Source organism: Carassius gibelio, chromosome A8 (genome assembly GCF_023724105.1).
Source record: "Carassius gibelio isolate Cgi1373 ecotype wild population from Czech Republic chromosome A8, carGib1.2-hapl.c, whole genome shotgun sequence".
NCBI classification, from domain to species: Eukaryota; Metazoa; Chordata; class Actinopteri; order Cypriniformes; family Cyprinidae; genus Carassius; species Carassius gibelio.
In genome coordinates this window covers 17,364,326-17,384,092 of record NC_068378.1, presented here as the reverse complement: position 1 = coordinate 17,384,092, position 19,767 = coordinate 17,364,326, and the positions used below count along the sequence as shown (strand labels likewise).

Genomic DNA, 19,767 nt, shown 5'->3' with positions numbered 1-19,767 from the left:
TTAATTACTTCTTTTCTTTTATGAAATGCACATTCTGTCTGGTATCCAGTGTAGTATATTTCTACATTTTTAAAGCATTTGGAGGATCAGTCATCTTCTACTCGTGAACTGACAGCACTGTACCAACTGAAAACTGCAGTGGAAAGTTTTCAGAGATTGTGAAATGACCCGAGTGCACAGGAACTGGCCAGACTTGTTCTGTTCCGGATGTTGTGTACTCTCTCTCTCTCTTTCAGACACACATTTAAAGGCTTATTAGCAGCAGCATGATTTAAATGGGTCATATCATGAGAAATCCTTGATTTCACTGTTCTATAAAAACACTACTAAAATAAACCCTTCAAATGTTTCAAGTTAGGGTTCTTCAATTATATAACATTAATTTAAAATACAAAGTGCAGATCTGGTGAGGGGAAGTTATTTTGTAGTATGTAAACTTGTTAATAATGAACATAAAACTGGTTTTATGTATAAGTCCAAGTGATCCATTCAGAAACATATCGGTCTCCAAATCAGGAAGGGAAAAAAGGTAGTAGGAAGATAATCTTCAGTATCAACTAGTATGATCCAAGAGGAAAAGCTTGATTGCATTAAATGTGAATAATTCTTCATTAAATTAGAAAATAAGTACATGTGAATACTGTAAAAAGGGGTGAAATGAGTGGAAAGGTGTTTAGATGCATGTTGCTGGGACACTTCCACTCATTTGTCTCTCCATGGCACTGTTAACTGATGCCTTCTGCTGGATCTGAGGGGTCACTGCAGCGCTCCACTGCTCCACTCCATGTATCCAGTACCAGAGTTCTCCAGGATCATTTTAAGTTCATTGAAATCTGGTCTTTCGTCAGCCGAGTCTCTCCAACACTTCAGCATTATGTCATAGATGTGTGATGGGCACTTAGGGGGTGAAGGCAATCTATACCCCGAGGTGATCATGTTGTACACCTCTTGATTTGAGAAAGCTGCCAAAATAGACACAAAAATGTATTTACTTGAACCTTATTAGAACTGCATGGAAAATATACATAAGTGGTGTACATACCTGGATATGGGACTCCGCCATAAGTGAACATTTCATACAGGAGGACTCCAAATGACCAAACATCAGATTTGTTGGAGAACCTTCCATGGCTGATGGCTTCAGGAGCACACCACTTATATGGTATTTTTTTATCCTCAGATGAGTAAATTGGCTCCTGTGAAACAAGTACCCCACGAGTTTTAAAAGCTAGTTTAAAAGAATGAATATCCTGTTTTTGATTAACCGAAGGTAATCCTCACCTTGACGATACGAGCTAGGCCAAAGTCAGCCAGTTTACAGATGTAGTTGGGTCCCACTAGAACATTGCGGGCTGCCAGGTCTCTGTGGATGCTGTTCTGCTCCTCAAGGAATGCCATCCCGTCAGCCACTTGATTTGCCATTTCTATCAGTTCCTGCGGTTCCAGTTTCTGCCCCTCCTCACCTGTGAAGGGAGAACTGAAGGAATCATGGCTGTCTGCTTTAAGACTTTGGTTTTCCACAAAAAATAAGACTCTTTCTAAGGCTATAACTTATTATTGAGGTCTTTTAATGTATGTTTGAATAAATCTCAATTCTGAAGATTGTTTGAGGCCTTTACCTCAAAAACAAACGTTTATGACATCTGAGATTTATATGATTATATCTCAACAACAGTTGAGTGAAAACAATGATATGATTAGAAAATAAAACTTGAGGGCTGTTAGCACCAAAGTTATAACTATACAACTATAATGTTTTAACAAGTGTTTTAATTCTGTGAGAAAAGGGAAGTCCACCTCACTGCTAGAATGATATAATTGCAATCACGTTCAGATCGATGAACAATAAAAAAAAGATGGTGACATAACAACAGTGCGTACTTACAATAAACAAGATTTCATGCATTGGTTTGGATGCTAATATAGTTATCATTATGGTTATCGTTATGGTTATTGTTCTTGGTGTGACTGACCGGGCCTTTAGATTCCACTTTTTCATTCAGTTCATAAAACTCAAAATGTGTTTGTGGTCAAAACATGGACTAGGTCACATATAATCAACATTACTGACAGGTTACGGTAAACATTTAAAGATGTCAAAAAACTTCCATATGAACTGGTTTGACATCAGATAAAAAAAAGAGGTTTTCTTTGTTGACTTGACTAACCTCGGAGGAAATTGAGCAGGTTGCCATTTTCCATAAGTTCGGTGATGATGTAGTAGGGGGTAGAGCTTGTGCATACGGCAAAGAGTGTGATAAGATGTCTGTGTCTGAGCTTTTTCAATATTTGTGTCTCCATCAGGAACTCCCTCTGATTGAGAGACTCTAGAGGAGGAGTAGGAAACACAGTAGAGAACATCAGATAAGCATCAGAGTGTTGGAACAGTGTGGTATTTATTTAATACATCTGTCAAAATATGGAATTTACTCTATTAAGGGAATTTTTCAAGGGTAGTCTGACACACAGACGCCTTAACAGTGTTTTAGAACTGTTCCTCAAGAGTTCTCAGTCTGCTATGTGCTCTATTAGCTTTAGGTTATGAGTGCAGTAGCCTGAGATCTCATTCCTTCAGCTCTCACAGTCACAGAACAAGAAACACAACATTTCTCACATTCACACCGTATCAGGAACAGAAAAAAAGTGGGCAATGAGGAAGTTGTCCATTCCACTTAAAAGACTCGTTCCGTCATTTAGCCTTGAGATGTTTCTTTGCTATTTACATGAAACAACCATACCGTTGTTTTTGAGGATCTTGATGGCCACATTGACCATTCCTTTCCATTTTCCACGGTAAACATCAGCAAAATATCCTTTACCGAGCTCCTCTTCCAGAGTGAACTCTTCCTTGGGTAACTCCCAGTCATCTACGGTTTGGTGGGAAAGATCCTGTGGTTTTGGTTCTGGCTGTTAGCATAAGACAGAGCAGAGAGAACCTCTTATTGGGGAATTATGCAGTAATACAAACAAATGCGGGTTTTTACATATAAATATTGTACATTAAGTTTGTGGTAATCTATTATTAACTTGATTAAGACACCCACCCCATCCATAGCTTGTAATAAACACTGCTAAACACTTGCTACATTATTACACTGAAATACAAACTAGAGATTATAGACAAGGAAGAGATAAACAAGACAATAGCAACGTGTGATTTAATTTTATATAAACTGACTCTTCTATTTCAGTGGACAATTAGCCTCATATTAGTATGTTAACTGACTTTCTTCAGACAGTCCTCATGTCACACGTTTTCTTGTGGCAAGTCTCGTATAATCTTGGTTACTCTTAAATAGCACGCATTTAACATCACAATGAAAAGTACAAACCAGACACCCCCACTATTTACTTAAAGAAAACGTTCACCCAAAACTGATTTTACACAACCTCATGTCATTCCAAATTAGGAAATAGGAGCACTGAAGCTTCAAAATGAATGCTAAAGCATTATTTAAACCAGTTTTGCGAATTGAGTGATTTATTGAAAAGATCAGACTCAAAAGAGGGAATTGTTTATGCATTAAACAGAACCGCTTCTCTCATTAACATGCCAGAAAGCCTGTTTTCACCATAGTGGAGCTAGTAGGGATTTTTGTCGGTAATCTGTCTTTCCACCACAGGAACCAGGATCTAAATAAAGTTCCAGGTAAATAGTTGCCCCTCAGAAAGTCCCTGTTCACGAGGTAACACCCTGCTCCCCAATGCTCGTATTATCCATCCTAAATAGTATGTGAGATTAAAATAAGTGTGTCCCAAAGCATACTATGTTGGAAGGAGTATTCCAGAAGTCCCTGGATGGTCTACTATTTCAGGTAGATTTTTGAAGTGTGGAACCCTGCACACTCTGGTGGCTAATATTACCCACAATCCATTGAGCTTTAACGATTGATTTGGTTCAGAACTACAAACACAAATAAAAACCGTTAAAAAACTACAAACATGGCAGATTGCACGGCCGTGGTTAAGAAGAGAGGTTTAGATAAAGGGGTTTGAGTTACTAATAATCAACATTTAACCTGTTACAAAATATTTCTGAATGTGTTGCTGTGCGGTGCTTGTGCATTGCCAAGGATGAAATCTGGCAGGAACTGGGGTCGTTGACCAAAAAAAAAAAAAAGATTGTCCGTGGCTTTGTATGATGTTATCGTTGTTCGACATTGGCTCCCCGTCCTGGACTGGGAGAAGCAGTCACGCGCAGTCCTACATCTCCAGACTATTTGCCTAATCTTCACGGTACTTTAGGCCGTGAAACAGCAGACAGAAACAGGTCTTTGGAAAATGTAAACTTCCTGGGATGAATTGTTCCAGGTAATTTCGGTGGAAAAGCGGCTGAAGACAGGATGGCTGTGGATGTCAAGACTTTCAATGAATAACCTAAATGTCCTCACTCAAAAGAAAATTTAAGTTATACTATATTGTTTGACTTTAGACACTTGCAATACGGTGCACAGGTCATATTCAAGAGTGGCCAGGATATTCTTGAAAAATTCACCTTTTGTGTTCCACGGAAGTCAGTCAGTTTTGAAATGACATGATTTAAATCATGTTAGGTTTTACTCACAATGACTTTCTGAATTTTACTTTTCTCTCCCGTTTCTTTCACTCACCTGTGCACAGGGCCGTGTGAGACAGATACCACAGCTCAGGATGTTCCTCTTGTAGTGCTGTACCAGCTTCTCCAGGCTCTGAAACATTTGACTCTGTTCCAAATAGAAGCTTCCATCCTGATTCTGATGGACTTTAATATGCTTCACTTCCCTGTCACTGATCACCACTGACAGAATGACACACACAGAGAAAGGTTGCAAATAGTAGAAGAGCAATGATAAGAGATTATTTGATAATCTGCATCTATCATGAATTAACCCAGTGGTTCCCAACCCTGTTCCTGGACGCACACCACCATGCTACACAATTTTTATTTTTTTCCTAATCAAACACACTTGAATCAACTCATCAGTAGCAGAAACTCCAATATCTCAAATAGATGGGTCAGATAATGGAGACATGCTTGTGTACTGTTGGTGTGCCTCCAGAAACAGAGTTGGAAAACAGTGAATAAACTGAATAGAGGAGAAGAACGTGTAAGCAGGTCTAATTATGTGCTGATTGACTTTGCAGTGTAAAAATGAATCTACTATATTATACCAATGACACTATGCCGTGTTACTGGTATAGACCAATAGCATAGGCTGAACTGGATGTACATTGCAGTTTGAGTTTAAAAATATTTCAATAAACACAATTACTTTGACCTACCTGATAATACACACCCTATGTCATCTTTTTCACTCTGTCGCAACAGGAAAGCACCCACTCCATTTCCTGGAGCCAAGAGCAAATTCTGGGTCTCAAAGCGGTTCAGTGTCCCAAAATACCAACTAAAGAAGAGCACAGTGGTTCAGGTGTTGTACACGCATCTCAAACTACATTAATGTGCAGCAGAGTTGTGACAGGACTGTAGCTATTTGCCTAAACTTGGACACAGCCATATGCATATATAAAATAAAGGACAATAACTTGACACTTATTGAAACGTATTTGCACTCTGTACTCAGAACTAATATTGTTTTAGTCATAAAGGTGTTCATAATTGTGTTCTGTGTACTGAGAAAGATTGTGTTTATTATTATTATTATTATTATTAGTTTTTTATACATTTATCAGATTTTTTAAAAAATCCAGAATGTCTGAGCTTTCCATCACCATTGTGAGGGGAACTGGAAAATTAAATAGCCTAGTGAAATAGTGAAAAAAAAAAAACCTCTAGCCTACTTACGGTTGTTCTTTCACCGTTTCCCTTCTCGCTAGGTAATTTTGAGGAACGAAGCCCTTGGCTGTCTCCATTCCGTTTCTATCCAGTTTAACAGCAGTCCACCAGTCACCCTGACGCTCGCAGATTCGGAACTGGTCTCCCTCCTGGAAGGTCAATTCCTCGTCCGCGCGAGCCTGAAAGGGCCACAGCGCCGTGTAGATCTCACCGGCGGGCTCAGACGCGGATGAAGGAGCCGGATTTGAGACATTTTGTGGAAGTTTACCGGTATTCGCAGTTTTTTCTAATTCAGTCTTAGACGACTTGAAACGTCTCTCATACAGGGCCCCCAAACAGGGGCACGAGCAGCAGCCGTACTTGGACATTTCATTTGAATTCTGGACTGATGAGACGTAAAGGCTGAATCCTCCACCTGTGTTACGAGATTTTCGGTTTCAATGGGCGGGGCATACATGAATATTCATGAGTAGGCCTATCCCGCACTGATCATTTTAGTTCACGCACCTTGAGTCTCAACATATCTGATGGAATATTTAAAAAAAGGTAAATATATTTTCAGCGTTGCTGAAACGTAAGGCTAAACATTTCATATCAGCTTATAGGCCTAATGTTTTTATTAGTTTGCAGTGCACATTTTTGTGAACTATTACTGCGTTCATATTCCGACCTCATCTGCTTATAATCATCTTAAATAATCAAATTATGAAAACAAGAATAAGCACCCTTATGAACATTTGTAAAATACAATTATTTTGTTAATCTCAAATTAGTCGTTTATTCCATTCCATAACATGCTGTAAAGTATTTGTTTTCTCATTTACAGTCTACTGAAACGTAGCTACTTTTTACACCTGTCCAAACTATTTTGTTTAAACCGAAATTGTATACATGTAGGTCTAGTAAAGGAACACTTTCATGTTTGTGTGTGGTTTGATCCCTGTTCATTTTGCAAATATTCCTAAAAGTTTAAGAACAAGCACACCAGGATAGATGAAATAAATAATAGTCCATAGATAAAGTTTATTTCAGTTGGTGCACTCAAATGATAACAACTAATAAGCTACAGCACAACGAACTGAAATAATAGTTTGCTGTGCTTTATTCCAACATTACACAAAGAATGATTGCAATCATTCAGTCAGTGACGGCTGCACAAAACCTGCAAATAAAAACATTATAAACTGTTACGAAATTAAGAACAATTGTAGTTTAGGTTTAAGTTTGTGCAATACTGAAAATATATTTAAATTTTTTGAAGTATTAATCGTTTAATCTGCTGAGATACAAGGAGCGTGAACCGAAATTGTTTCACGCGCACGTCCGGGAAACTCATGAATATTTACGTGTGCACCGCCCATTGAAACCGACAATCTCGTAATACCGGTAACTAAACTGGAGTGAAAGAGCTGGGAGGAGCACACACAGGTTGAGCACAGTGAGATTTGATACACGAGTTTTATTCTGCAGTGAGGGGCTACTGGTGAAACTCGAATTTGGGTCAATTGGGACACATTTTGTCATTGAGATGACTGGGGAAAAATGTCCCAATTTACCTTTGAGATGACAGCATCACTTATTCGTCTTGTTTGTATTTTTTAAACTTTAAGAGAGGACTCTTTTGATAAGTCTTAAATGATGGGGTTCATAGCATCATATTAAATGCAGCAGATTTTAACACTTGGCAAAAAAAAAAAAAAAATATATATATATATATATATGTATATACTTGAGCCACCATATGGAGTTATTTAGATTTGCAACACTACCTAACACTTTGGAGAATTTCTATGCAAAAAGGGCAGTTTTCAAACCCGTGAAAGTTTCAAGGACTGTCCACAGTTCTTGCAAGAATGCCATCATAAAAGTAAAAGGTTTTAGGCACAAACGATCCTCCAAACGGTTAGACCACTGTGAGCTGAGGAACTCCAAATAGTGCTTCAAGTATCTTAATTTCTACAGTGCTTAATGTTCAGAGAAAACATCAGAGTAAGCTACAAAAACACCCGCACTTTATGCCACTAGGACAAGAAAATAGTGATAATGGCCACTGAAAGAAAGGCAGACATGCAATGTGACTCCAGTCCACAGATTTTATTCAGACAGCTCTGGAGGAAAGAGCAACCCGGGTTGCAGGTGCTCTCTCTGACCACAGCGATGACACCACACCGAAAAATTTAAAACGCCTTTTTGAGAATGAGTCTCTCAGCAAAGTGATATGTATAAGGCAGGAAAATCACCCACCTGTGCTTTTTCTTTCTTTTCTTTTTTTATACATTAAACCAACAGAAATTAATTTTACCTGCCATATTCTCCATCTTTTAGGTGCACTTTATCATACATATATATATTTATGTTTATCAACACTTTTCTAAAGAATTCCAATATTCAGCCACATGTACTGGATTCACTTTAAAATCACTATATATATATATATATATATATATATATATATATATATATATATATATATATATATACATATATATACATATAAACAAACAAAACACTTACAAGCAAATCCAATATAACTGGGTTGATATTGAAGAGAGGGAGGACTCATCAACCAAGACGTACAGACCTGTTTAAAAAAAAGTAACAGATCCAAAGGGTTCCTGAGGTTTGCATGTGTCCCATACATAAGAACAGTGTAAAGGGAATGGCTTCCTCACTAGCTGAGAGGCTTCTGACAGAGGTAAAAGAGCACAGGTCAGTTTGTTTATGAGTGGGGTGGATCTGCCCTGTCCCAAACACAATGCCCCATTCTATATTCCCAGTAATAAAAATGATATGAAATCAAGTTTTATCTTTTGCTTTTTCTTTAGAACAGGCATAACTAAGGGAACTACTGTAAAGGGGCATTTTACTCCCACATTTGTGGAGAAGAAAATTAGTGGTGCCCTTTGAGTTGATGATAAGTCCCTCCTCTCTCTGATCCTCGGCATCTACCATCAGTAGTGACAACCACATGTCTAAAGGCCCTTACACAGATAACATTTTTTCACTGGATGTGAAACTAAAGTCTGATAAAGGAAAAACAAAAGCATAGCTAATAACAATTCACACTATATTCTTAATTGTCTTTAAAAAACATTTGCATGGATTAAAGTAACAACTTCTGAGAAAATAAAGATACAGAGATTGATGCACAGAAGTGTGCAAAGGCCTTTACTGTGGTTTAAGTTCAGCATGTCCATGTTGTCCTCCGTTCAGATTTGATTTAAAGTAAAAAGCACATTATGGGGTCACAACAGGACAATATAGGCAGGGCTTTAATAGGACAAACAAAACCAACAACAACAAAAAAATCTTCAATTCTGTACATGTAAACATCACACATTTCCACTGAGTCAAAAAACCAGAAAGAAATTATACAAAGCTTCACATTGGTATACAAAGAGAAACTGAGCATCAGCTTACAGTTTCTAGTAAGTACAGGAGTAAAAACAAATAAAATACCATAATCATAATAATATTACAAAGCACCACAAAATTAAAATATATCACAGGCAATGGTTGTTACGACATTTGACTGCAGAGTTTAGCTGCACGGTTAAAAAAAAAAGGTGTTAAAAATGTTTTTTCTTGCCTTTTCACGTCTTGTGTTCACCAACCTGAAATGTCCAGACAGCTTCCTGAAACTCTAACACTTCTAATGTCATTTAGGAACAAAAAAGTACAAAAACATACAGTAAACAAATATCAATGGCCTACAGTAGTACAACTTTTGGACTCTCAAGACACCAACACTATGAAGTAGATAAATTCAAATGCTTGTTTTCTTGCAATCACCATATAATGAGAAAAATCCAAGATATAGTTTTCTTTTCTCAGCTCAAAGTCCAATGTTGGATGAGCTCACATTTTCCTGCATGGTGTAAGAGAACAAATAATTATAATGCAAAGCAAATAAAGATAGAACATTATGGCTTGAGAATGGTCAGCTGCATTTCATAATTTAGGCGGTTTTAAGGCTTCATCCCATAAACGTTTTTCCTCCACAGATGGTAAAGTGCTACCATGTTAACCAATTGAATAATTTATAAAGTGTTACTGAATATAAATTAACTAATGATCCTGCACATGTCATTTTATCTGTTCATCACTGAATCTATTTCAATGCAATAAGTAAGAGGTAATAAGCTGGCTTTGAGCCACGTATCAAAACTAAGCTGTTGCAGACAACTTAAGTTTGATTTTTTCTTTACAAGTTGCATCATTTGGATGTCAGTCATTTGGAGACCAATCGAAGATGCATGTTTTACATTTGGAATGTTGAGACTGGCACAAATGATTCCCCTTCAGACCGTCAGTGTCTTTAAAGAGTTGTTACATAAAAAGTAATACAAAACAACAAATAAAGCACAAATGGAATGGACAGAGAGAAATAAATAAATCCAGATAATTAAAAAAAGAATGTTTGCAGCTAAACAGAGGGAAATGTAATCAGACATAATCATGTTGCAGAGTGAGGACACAGTTCAAGCTATGGCTACAAGACTTGAAGGCTCTGTATTGTCACCACTCCACTGAAGGCTAGAGAGTCAGCGTGAGATCTCACACAACACTATGCCATTTTCCAAGGGATCAAGTCTCAATTGTTCAGGATTGTCTTTTGCTTTTTTTAATACAGTTTTTTTTTTAATGATGGCATTTGTGAACATGAGAAAATGCAAACAGTAGGAAGAGCGAGGCTGGTGTTTGAGGGGCAATACGTCAGTAATGTTCTACACTTAGTTCCTGTGGATAGTGCTACCTTAGTCCACCAGTCAGTGCCTCTCAAGCTCTTGGGTGTTGCTGACTGGAAAGGAATAATGTCACCATTATTTCTCTTCCACTAACATTAGGTCCTTTCTCTCAAACTTACTATGCACATACAGTATGTGTGCCAACAGGATGTTAAGTCCCTCTGTTTTGATTGGTCCCCGTGAAGATGAAAGTGTCTCAGTCATGAGGTTAGAAAAAAAGAGCAGCATTCACAACTTAATAAAAATGTGTTGCGATATAATGCAGCATTGGAAATGTCCATGCCCCCCCACCCCTTTTTTTTTAACAAGTTCATTTTTGGCCCTCCCTTCTGGAAGGTTGATGTCACTTATGTTCCTGCGAGACATTTTCCTACAATGCATTGATGTACTGAGGATGGAGGTTTGCCAACACAATTGAGCATGTAGGAGAGGAGTTCGAAACATTCCATTCAGCACAGCTTCATTTGCATAATGTCAAACATCCCCAGCCAATAGAATTTTAGCATCTTCTTTTTTTGCGCTCACTAATTAGGGTTTCTTTTTATTTGTGCATGTGTAAGCTAGGATGAAAAATCTTATCTATGAATGAGGAAAATATATATATATATATATGTACAAAAGACATCTGGTAATGTGTTTATGATTGAAAATTATACATTTTCGGACACTGACACACTATAACGATTATCATCTACATTGCACCTTCTCCCCAAACCTCATTAGCATTGAACAGAAGAAGAGAGATCTTACAAAACCCCTATTTCTCTTGGATCTGTTCTATATCTAAAATGGCTAAATCTGCTGCTGCATGGATATGTCTATGGTAACTGAACAACTTAAACATCTGAGGAGCTTTTCAAATTAACAAGATGGCATTGACATACAGGAATCTATTCTGATACTAATATTTTGTGCCATAGCGTAAACTTGTTTTGGTCGTCTCTCCTAAATTTACAGCTATATCTTTTTTTTTTTTTTTGTCTCAAAGGTCTGGAATCTCTCTGGTGGATTGATATCTTTCACTGTGTGATTGTGCTCTTTGCAACAGATACCTCTTGCTTTGTGTTCTCTGATCATCTTATCACAAAACAACAATTAACAAGTCATCTCAGCCCTCCAAAAAGGAGAAGGCATTGCTGGACTCTAAGGTGAGGAAATTTGATAAAGACACTATCATGGACATAAAGCTGTCGTGAGCAATGTGTGATAGGTAGGTTTTTAGAAAGAACATAGGCAGAGCTTGAGGGGTGTAGGGGGATTCGAGTGTCTGGAGCTGAAATGGTTTTATCTCTGCTTGTGTAAATCTACAAATCTACAAATAAAATGATATTAATAAATATATGAATAAGTTCTTTTAAATTATTCAATAAATTATATTAATAAATATATTATCTTTTTATTAATGATGTTGTGGGCTAAATGAGTGAACACTTTTTGTAGGCCTGTGTCATCAATTTGGCTATTGTTCTAATCTCTTTGCTATGCATTAGAATTAACAAGTCAAGTCAAGTGCCTTAAATATTGTTTCTAGTGACTGCAGTTTCTGTTTAAGTACGTTTATTCCCTCTATGTGCATTAACAAGTCTGTGTAAAGCGCTTTACATAGTATAAGCCAAAAGAAAAAATCTATTTGCCAAGGAAAATTTGGCTGGTAACTTTATTTGGAATGGCAACATAATACATGGTTTTTATTTGTAACATTTTATTACATTAATAAACTGTAATAAATATTGAAATAAAAACCAAGTTTTTAATTTTTTATTTTTTTATGAGAGGTAGTATTTTATATAGAAATTGGCCAATGTATGGTGCAGTTAGTGAAACAATGACCTGTGCTGTTTCCTGAAAATATAATAATAATAATAATAATAATAATAACTAAAGTTGTATTAAAAAAAATAATAATTATGCAAAATACAGGTTAATGGCCGGTGGACCTGAGATCATTACGGCTGGTAAATGCTCTCAATTTTGTACCCTGTACATGCGCTTCAGATAGAGCTTCTGCTGATCATCCCTTTTCACTCCCCCCAAGTGAAGTCAAACTCCGCCTATGGGCTTTAGGTGTATATGTACATAAGTGCACATAGCTACATGTATCTTTCCTTTCATAGTGTGTAATTTTGTGTAGGTGTGTTAATGAGAGAAAGACGGGCAGCACCAGCCTGTGTGCAGTTCTCAGTTCTGCTGCAGAATGAGGTTCTCGAGCTCGTCAGCAGAGCGGAGCAGGAAGGCCGCAGACTCACGATAGCCTGCAATCAGTTGCCGAACCGCCGTGACCTCGGGCGGGCTGAGCTGGGCAGATGCCCCTCCGCCTCCTCCACCCTGACCATGACTGTTTGAACTGGAGGAGGAAGTGCTGTTGGATGCCAAAGATTTCATACTGAGATCAGTGGGACCTAAAAAAAAAAAAGGAAAAGAAAGAGACATTTACATAAAATAAACATCTAGTAGATCTATAGAAAAGACTACAGTACCAGTTTCAATAGCAATATCAGTGAAATGTAATGATTCTTGACACATTTTTCTAATTAAAAATGTACTTGTTAATTGAGCTTTTAATATAAATATAAACAAATGAAATAGAAATGAATTATTTCTAATTTTAGTAAACATTGTTGTGAACAAGTAGTAAAAAATGATCTTGAATTTCTGATTTTCACTCACCATTGGTTTGTGATGTACCACTGTTTTGGAGGCTGTTGCCAATGGTCCCGTATCCACGGAAATTGTAATTAAGTCCACCATTGGTGTAGAGTTGGTCCTGGGAGTAGGCCGAGGCGGCCAGTGTGAAGCCTGAGTGAGCCAGAGCAGCCGGGTCTCTGGAGTTAGGCTTGTCTACTGCAGCTGGCTCATCCTGTATATGGACCAAATGGAAGGACGAAGGGATATGATAAGGCAAAGAAAGACACAGATATCTGCACAAGTAATTTAAAAACTGAATTTGATCTGATTAAAGATCTAGAGATAGCTCATGTACTCACCTGACAGATGTCAAGGCGCATCCTCTTAGCAGCATTACGTGTTTCACTCTCACATGCTGCTGCAAGGATGTTCTCAGCCATGGCGGAGGTGAGGTGAGGGGGTGTGGGCCGTGTCTGACACCATCAGAAAGAGCAGAAAAAGGTAAATGTCATCACCTTATGGATGTCCTAATCTTGATTGTGCTATTTATAACCTATATTATTATTTAAACTGTTACCAATTGCTGTAGGTGTGATATATATATATAAATGAAAAAATCTATATTATTATAGCCTTTCTCTGGAACTGGACACATTCAAATGAATATTTTATTAAAGCATTAACAAGATACAATTTTAAAGAGGGAAATAACAATATAACCATTCATGCTCCTGGTTTATGAATATTAAAAACATATTCTGAAAAGCTTAAAAAAGTTTAAAAAACATCCAATTTATTGGTACAAAGTCTTTGGCTCCACTAGCAGCATAGTTTTAAGAAATGCCTGTTTGACTACACTTAATTCCACTGAGATGCAGAAAATAAGATATAAATTGGCAAAATGAAATCTGTTCTTTAAGAGTAGTGATTCTCAATAATTTTTTTATCATGAAAGCACTACACACTCAGACAAAAGGAACAGTACTGTTACAGGTGCAACACCCTTAAGTACAAAGACTATAGATACATTTTGTACCTTATTTACCCCTAGATGGTACAAATTAGTAGCATAAAGGTACGTATTAATATTGTAAAATTGCCAATTAATACCAAAAGTCTTTTGAAAGGGTTCCTCCCCACTGACAGTTTTGTGCCTTTTTTCTGAGAGTCCACCTCTTTTTATGTTTCTTATATGTAGTACTATTAGTTCAGGTCATGAGTTGAATCATATTTGGCTAATACAAATGTTCAGTGATGTGGTCCTCAAGTACCAAGGTTAAAAATGACTACCTGTGACCTCATCAGCCACTAGAGGGCAGTAGTATACTATCAAATGGTGTGTGGCACAAATGTTCAAGCCTTAATTTCATGTTAAACAATTCGGAATGTCTTTGTTATGGTCATAGCAAAGATAATTATGGCAGATGTGCATGTTTGTTTGTCAGTGTGCAAATGCCCATGTTTCCCCTACCTCAAAGCCACCCTTCTTCATGCGGCGACAGGATTTGAGGTAGGTTCGGATCCGTTTGCGAGCACGTTCTTGGAACTCTGGAAACTGGCGGCTGCAGGACTCAATGATGGCCTGGATTTTCTCTTTGGGCTGCTTTGAGATTGGAACCATCCGGTCTAAGTTCTCATCCACAAACAACCGCACAAACATCTGAAAACAGAAGGAAACATTAGAGCAGTCCAAAAAGGAACCAGGAAAGGATGAAGAATGACATACCAATGAATCAGAAAAGGAAGACTGTATTTGTTATCACTTTAATTTTATCTGATGTTTCAATAAAACATATTCAGTGAAAACAAAAAGTGTCAGGAAGATGTAAACAAACATAAGCGATGTAGGTCATTGAAGCTTGACAGCTAGAAAATACAAAATCGAATATACACCATATGAAATATGAGAGATAAAGTGGTTAAAGGAGTCAGTCTCACGTTAAAAGCTTTAAGTCGTTCAGGGTCCAGGCCCTCAGCGTCATTTATCTTGTCGCTGTCATCATGGTCATCGTGATCATCGTCGTCATCATCTATGACCTGAGAGCGACCGGGGGTCACGTCCTCCCCACACATGCTCAGTTCTGTCTTCACAGAGTCATAGCTTCCTGAGCTGTACTGAGGGGACTGTACAACATACAGTACGTCAAAACCTCATCTGATTCTATCTGAACAGCATTATGCACACTGTTACTTTACATTTTAATATATACAAATTCTTAGAATGATGGGAAATTGTTTTATCTCATACCTTGTTACCGTACTCAGTTTTGACAGGGAATTTTCTCTTGAGGTCAGTTGTGTAGGATCCGAGCATCCCCCCGGGCAACAGTCTGTCGCTTAGGTTGACAGGCTGCTGTCCCTCCTGTGAAGAAGAGGGCGATAAATTTGTGCTGAAGTCCAGTGGCGCTGCAGCACCATTACCGTTCACCTCTCCGTATGGAACCACCCCCTCAGATGCAGGAACTCCTCCTGTCGCCATGGAAGCACCACTAGGCGGAGTCAGTGCAGGGAGACCGTTAGCTGTGCTGCCGTTCTCTGAGGAGGAATCATCTGAGAGATAGAAAGAGAGACAGAAATGTTTCAGTGCATTGGCATAAAGTTGTGTGGATGTGTGGTCTAGCTCTATGTGTGTCAATTGGAGGAAAGAGATTGTGTGAACAGTAGAGCAACATTGGGGTCAACTGTCAAACCAGTAGAAGGCGGCAGTGGTGAAGAGAGAGACAGCTAGGATGAGGGGAATGAGATGGGTGTGGGGTTCTCCCAGAATGTCTGACTGGACAAGAAGTAGTATACAGAAAAACAGAGCTTAGAGGGGGAAGGAGAAAGAAGAAAAAGAAAGAAACCCCTTTTTGTCCACACTTTTATAGCACAGATGTACAGTAAAACATGCTGAAACCCTTTAGAGTGTCTACTGTATATAACAATAATAATATTATAATAATAAAAAATAAAATGTAATGCAATTTTATAGTCTTGTTTCTAGTAAAAATATGTACATGTTTTTAAATATAGGTTGTTTATGCTCTCCAAGGCTGCATTTATTTAAACATAAATAATGTAAACCATAAATACTATTATGTTTTAAAATAAATAATGTGCTGCATATGTTTGTGGAAACTGATACGTTTTTTTTTTTTTTTGTCATTATAAAGTCTTTACTGTCACTTTGCATCCTTGCTGAATAGAAGTATTAATTTATTAAATAATCTTACTAACCCTAAACTTTTGAATAGTAGTATAAACATTCCTAAACAAGGTCAATTTACTTAAGAAACAACATGTCAAATAATGTTTCAATAATAATTTCAGTTCTCTTACACAATTAGGAAATTAAACAAGAAAAATATTTTAAAATTTAAATGTTAACATTAATTAATATAAATATATTTAATTCAACATCCATTCTCTAAAAAAAATTATATTTTATGCAATTTGATTCTTAAATTGACTTTGTAAAAAGCAGAAGCATTCCATTTTTACTTAAAGGAACAATTTCTATATGGCCTTTTAAATTTCTTTTATTAATGTAGCCATTTTAATTTAGTCGTATTTTAGCCTATTTATTAGCTATCTAATGAGACATAGACAGACACTGTATGGACAAAGAAATGGGTCTAAATTAATGCTATATTACATCAGAAACTCTCTGATGGTGGAATGTGGGTTAAATCATCATCCTCTAAACAGCATACTAGTCTGCCGTGAGTCAAGGGAGGGATCCATTAGTGCACGGGTACATTTATTTAAAGTACATTATTAAAGTACAGTATTATTCTGCAAAACACAAGCAGTGGATCATAAACACAATCCATAACAACCACACCAGACAGTGCAGATATTGAAATTGCACAGCAGATTTGAGTAAACAAGGCAGTTCTGGAAAACTACAAAACTGCATCTGTGAGAAACACACACAAAGGCAGGAATCAAAGCTTTAATAAACCAGTCCCAGACAGTCTGGATCTGTTTGCTCCACCTAAATAGTAGTTTCATGGGTCAAATACTCATTAAATAGGGAAAATAAATTGTTGTTAGCAAAGACCCCATGGCATTGCTTGAATAGGACCTTTTTTAAACCTGTTTACATTTCCTATTGAAACAGGAAGTTTGTAAAAATATATCACAGGCTTATATCATAGGTTGCATCCAAATATGCATCATTTTGCTTCTATCTGTCTGAACTCACAGTATTGATAAACAGTAGGGAAAAAATAACCTGGATGACCCTGTAAGTATCAGATTGGAGAAAAATTTGTGTAGTAAAGGATTAATCTGCACTATTTTTTCCCCATTTCATGGAGAGAACCGTATAAATGAATGAGTGTAAATCTGTGAAATTTGTGTTTTATTAAAATGGATAAGTAAACTAACACATTTTTTGCAGGTGTTTTTAAAATGTTCTTTCTAAAAAGTCTCTCTTGCTGACGTTTATATATATATATATATATATATATATATATATATATATATGTATATATATATGTATATATGTATATATGTATATATATATATATATATATATATATATATATATATATATATATATATATATATATATATATATATATATATATATAATGTTTAAATATTTTTTAAATAGGAGTTTAGTGATGGCAAAAAAATCATTACTCCTGTCTTCACTGTCACATGATCCTTCAGAAATAATTAATATATATAACAACAGCTGTGTAACAATGCTTGAGCAACCTAATATTTTTGTGGAAACTGTGATTTATTTTTTCAAGATAATTTGACTACATCAGACTTCGTACTTCCGCTCAATTTCAGTTCGCTTCTGTACTCAGCTTTGCCATCACTAAACTCCTATTTAGAATATATTTAACATTATATAAATTTGAGCATGAAAGACTTTCAGAAACAACATTTAAAAATCTTACTAACACCCCCCCCAAAATGTTTAGTTTACTCTGTCTATGAAGCAAAGCGAAGTAGCAGAGTTTTGTATTACCAGGCTAAATTTAATGCATAGAAAGTTCAGAACAGCATTTATTTAAAATAAAAATATGATATATATATATATATATATATATATATACAATATTTTTATTTTAAATAAATGCTGTTCTGAACTTACTATGTGTCTCTACTGTGTATTTTGATGCATCTTTGCTGAATAAAAGTAGTTATTTCTTTCAGAAAAAAAACCTTACTGACCCCAAACTTCTGACCCATAGTGTAGATTAACTCAAAGCTAATACATATGGACAAAGTGCAGTCACAAACAGTATTTTTTACTTTGATTCTGAGACAGTGATAAGTCGAACATGCTTTAACCAGACAAGCTTACAATGTCAAGTAGAAGGGTAATCTTAATGATCACAGCTTTGACCACCATTCCTAAAATACTATTATCCCTCTTTAGGATAATTCCCAGAGGGGCCTCTACAGCTGTCCATCAAGGGTAAGGTGAACTGAGCATGTGCACGGCCCTTTAGACACTTTCTCTCTCCTTATGATGGAGCAAGCGGGCACTCGTCTGTGTGTGTAGCCAAGCTGTTTCCTGCAGTCCCCTCAGAGCAAGATTACACAGGATTAGCCAAAAGAGAAGTGATTCCTCCCTCTCTACCACCCAATAAGACCCTTGACTGTCCCAGCAGCCATTTTAAAAAACATAAATGCCCTGCCCTCATATTCTACTCTCCTGCCCCATTCATACACCACCCCAGCCCCCCTGCACTCATCTGAACTAGAGACAAGACAGAGGGAGCGAATGCTGGTGAAAAGAAGGAAGTGTGTTCAATTAAAAAAGGGGGCAGGGTCAAACACCCTGAAGCCTTGCAGTTGTTTATCCTGATCTGGAAATATGGGAGCCTTGGCCAAAGATTACTGTGTACATTCTGCATTAGAGATTGTTGTTATTTAAAACGATATATTATCTACAGATATAGATCAGAATTTGCAGACTTATTTTGGTTACATGAACAATGACACTTATGATAAAGAAGATATAATATTACATAGATAAGATTCAGATTGAGAATAGAATAGATTCTTAAATTTGTCACAGTTTGATAAATTGAATATGTACTTTTCTCTATGATGTTTACCCTTTGGTTTTTTTTGTAGCTTATCTATCTATCTATCTATCTATCTATCTATCTATCTATCTATCTATCTATCTATCTATCTATCTATCTATCTATCTATCTATCTGTCTGTCTGTCTGTCTGTCTGTCTGTCTGTCTGTCTGTCTGTCTGTCTGTCTGTCTCTATCAACTGCAGAAAGACGTCAATGAAGCAGCTTGTAAACAAAATGTCATGTAGCATTTCATTTTCTTTAGTCAAGTCATCAGTTACCAGGTCGTTAGTTCACTATAAATGAATTCCAAATAAGAGCATTTCATAAAATATAAGACAATATACTTATTATATTTTAGTTTACCTGTTAGTGGTGTCTTAATTATTTAATGTATGTTAAAATAAATCTGTTGTGAAACAAGTTATGACAGCCACTGTGTAAATTTCAACAAGAAACTGAAATTGTATAATTTAGAAGTTAGTTTAAAAACTGCATAATGTGCAATTTACATGTATGCATACATTTTTTTAAGTTGAGTGTTGATTAGTTTATTTAAAAATAAAAAGTAATTAAATGTAAGT

General features: G+C 36.5%; 2 protein-coding genes across 3 annotated transcripts in view; both read right to left on the bottom strand.

The window, feature by feature from the left end:
• Positions 1-6,210, bottom strand: LOC128018694 (protein-tyrosine kinase 6-like; the record flags this gene model as incomplete). The annotated part of the gene is made up of 8 exons (XM_052604388.1): positions 1-962; positions 1,043-1,196; positions 1,282-1,463; positions 2,169-2,327; positions 2,739-2,907; positions 4,611-4,777; positions 5,263-5,384; positions 5,783-6,210. Coding segments are annotated over 8 exons (1,587 nt in total), but the record flags the coding sequence as incomplete, so codon positions are not given.
• Positions 6,211-7,852: 1,642 nt separating this feature from the next.
• Positions 7,853-19,767, bottom strand: part of LOC128018692 (nucleolar protein 4-like) — a 50,029-nt gene continuing 38,114 nt past the window's right edge. The window contains exons 6-12 of one of the 2 annotated variants that reach the window (XM_052604387.1): positions 15,395-15,696; positions 15,085-15,270; positions 14,618-14,806; positions 13,506-13,619; positions 13,189-13,378; positions 12,683-12,920; positions 7,853-9,641 (exon numbers count right to left, since the gene is read on the bottom strand). In XM_052604387.1, the coding sequence (XP_052460347.1) occupies positions 12,700-12,920; positions 13,189-13,378; positions 13,506-13,619; positions 14,618-14,806; positions 15,085-15,270; positions 15,395-15,696 (1,202 nt within the window). In that variant the 3' untranslated portion in view covers positions 7,853-9,641; positions 12,683-12,699. Of the gene's footprint in view, positions 12,921-13,188; positions 13,379-13,505; positions 13,620-14,617; positions 14,807-15,084; positions 15,271-15,394; positions 15,697-19,767 lie in introns of both variants that reach the window. The other variant, XM_052604385.1, reaches the window with a different exon arrangement.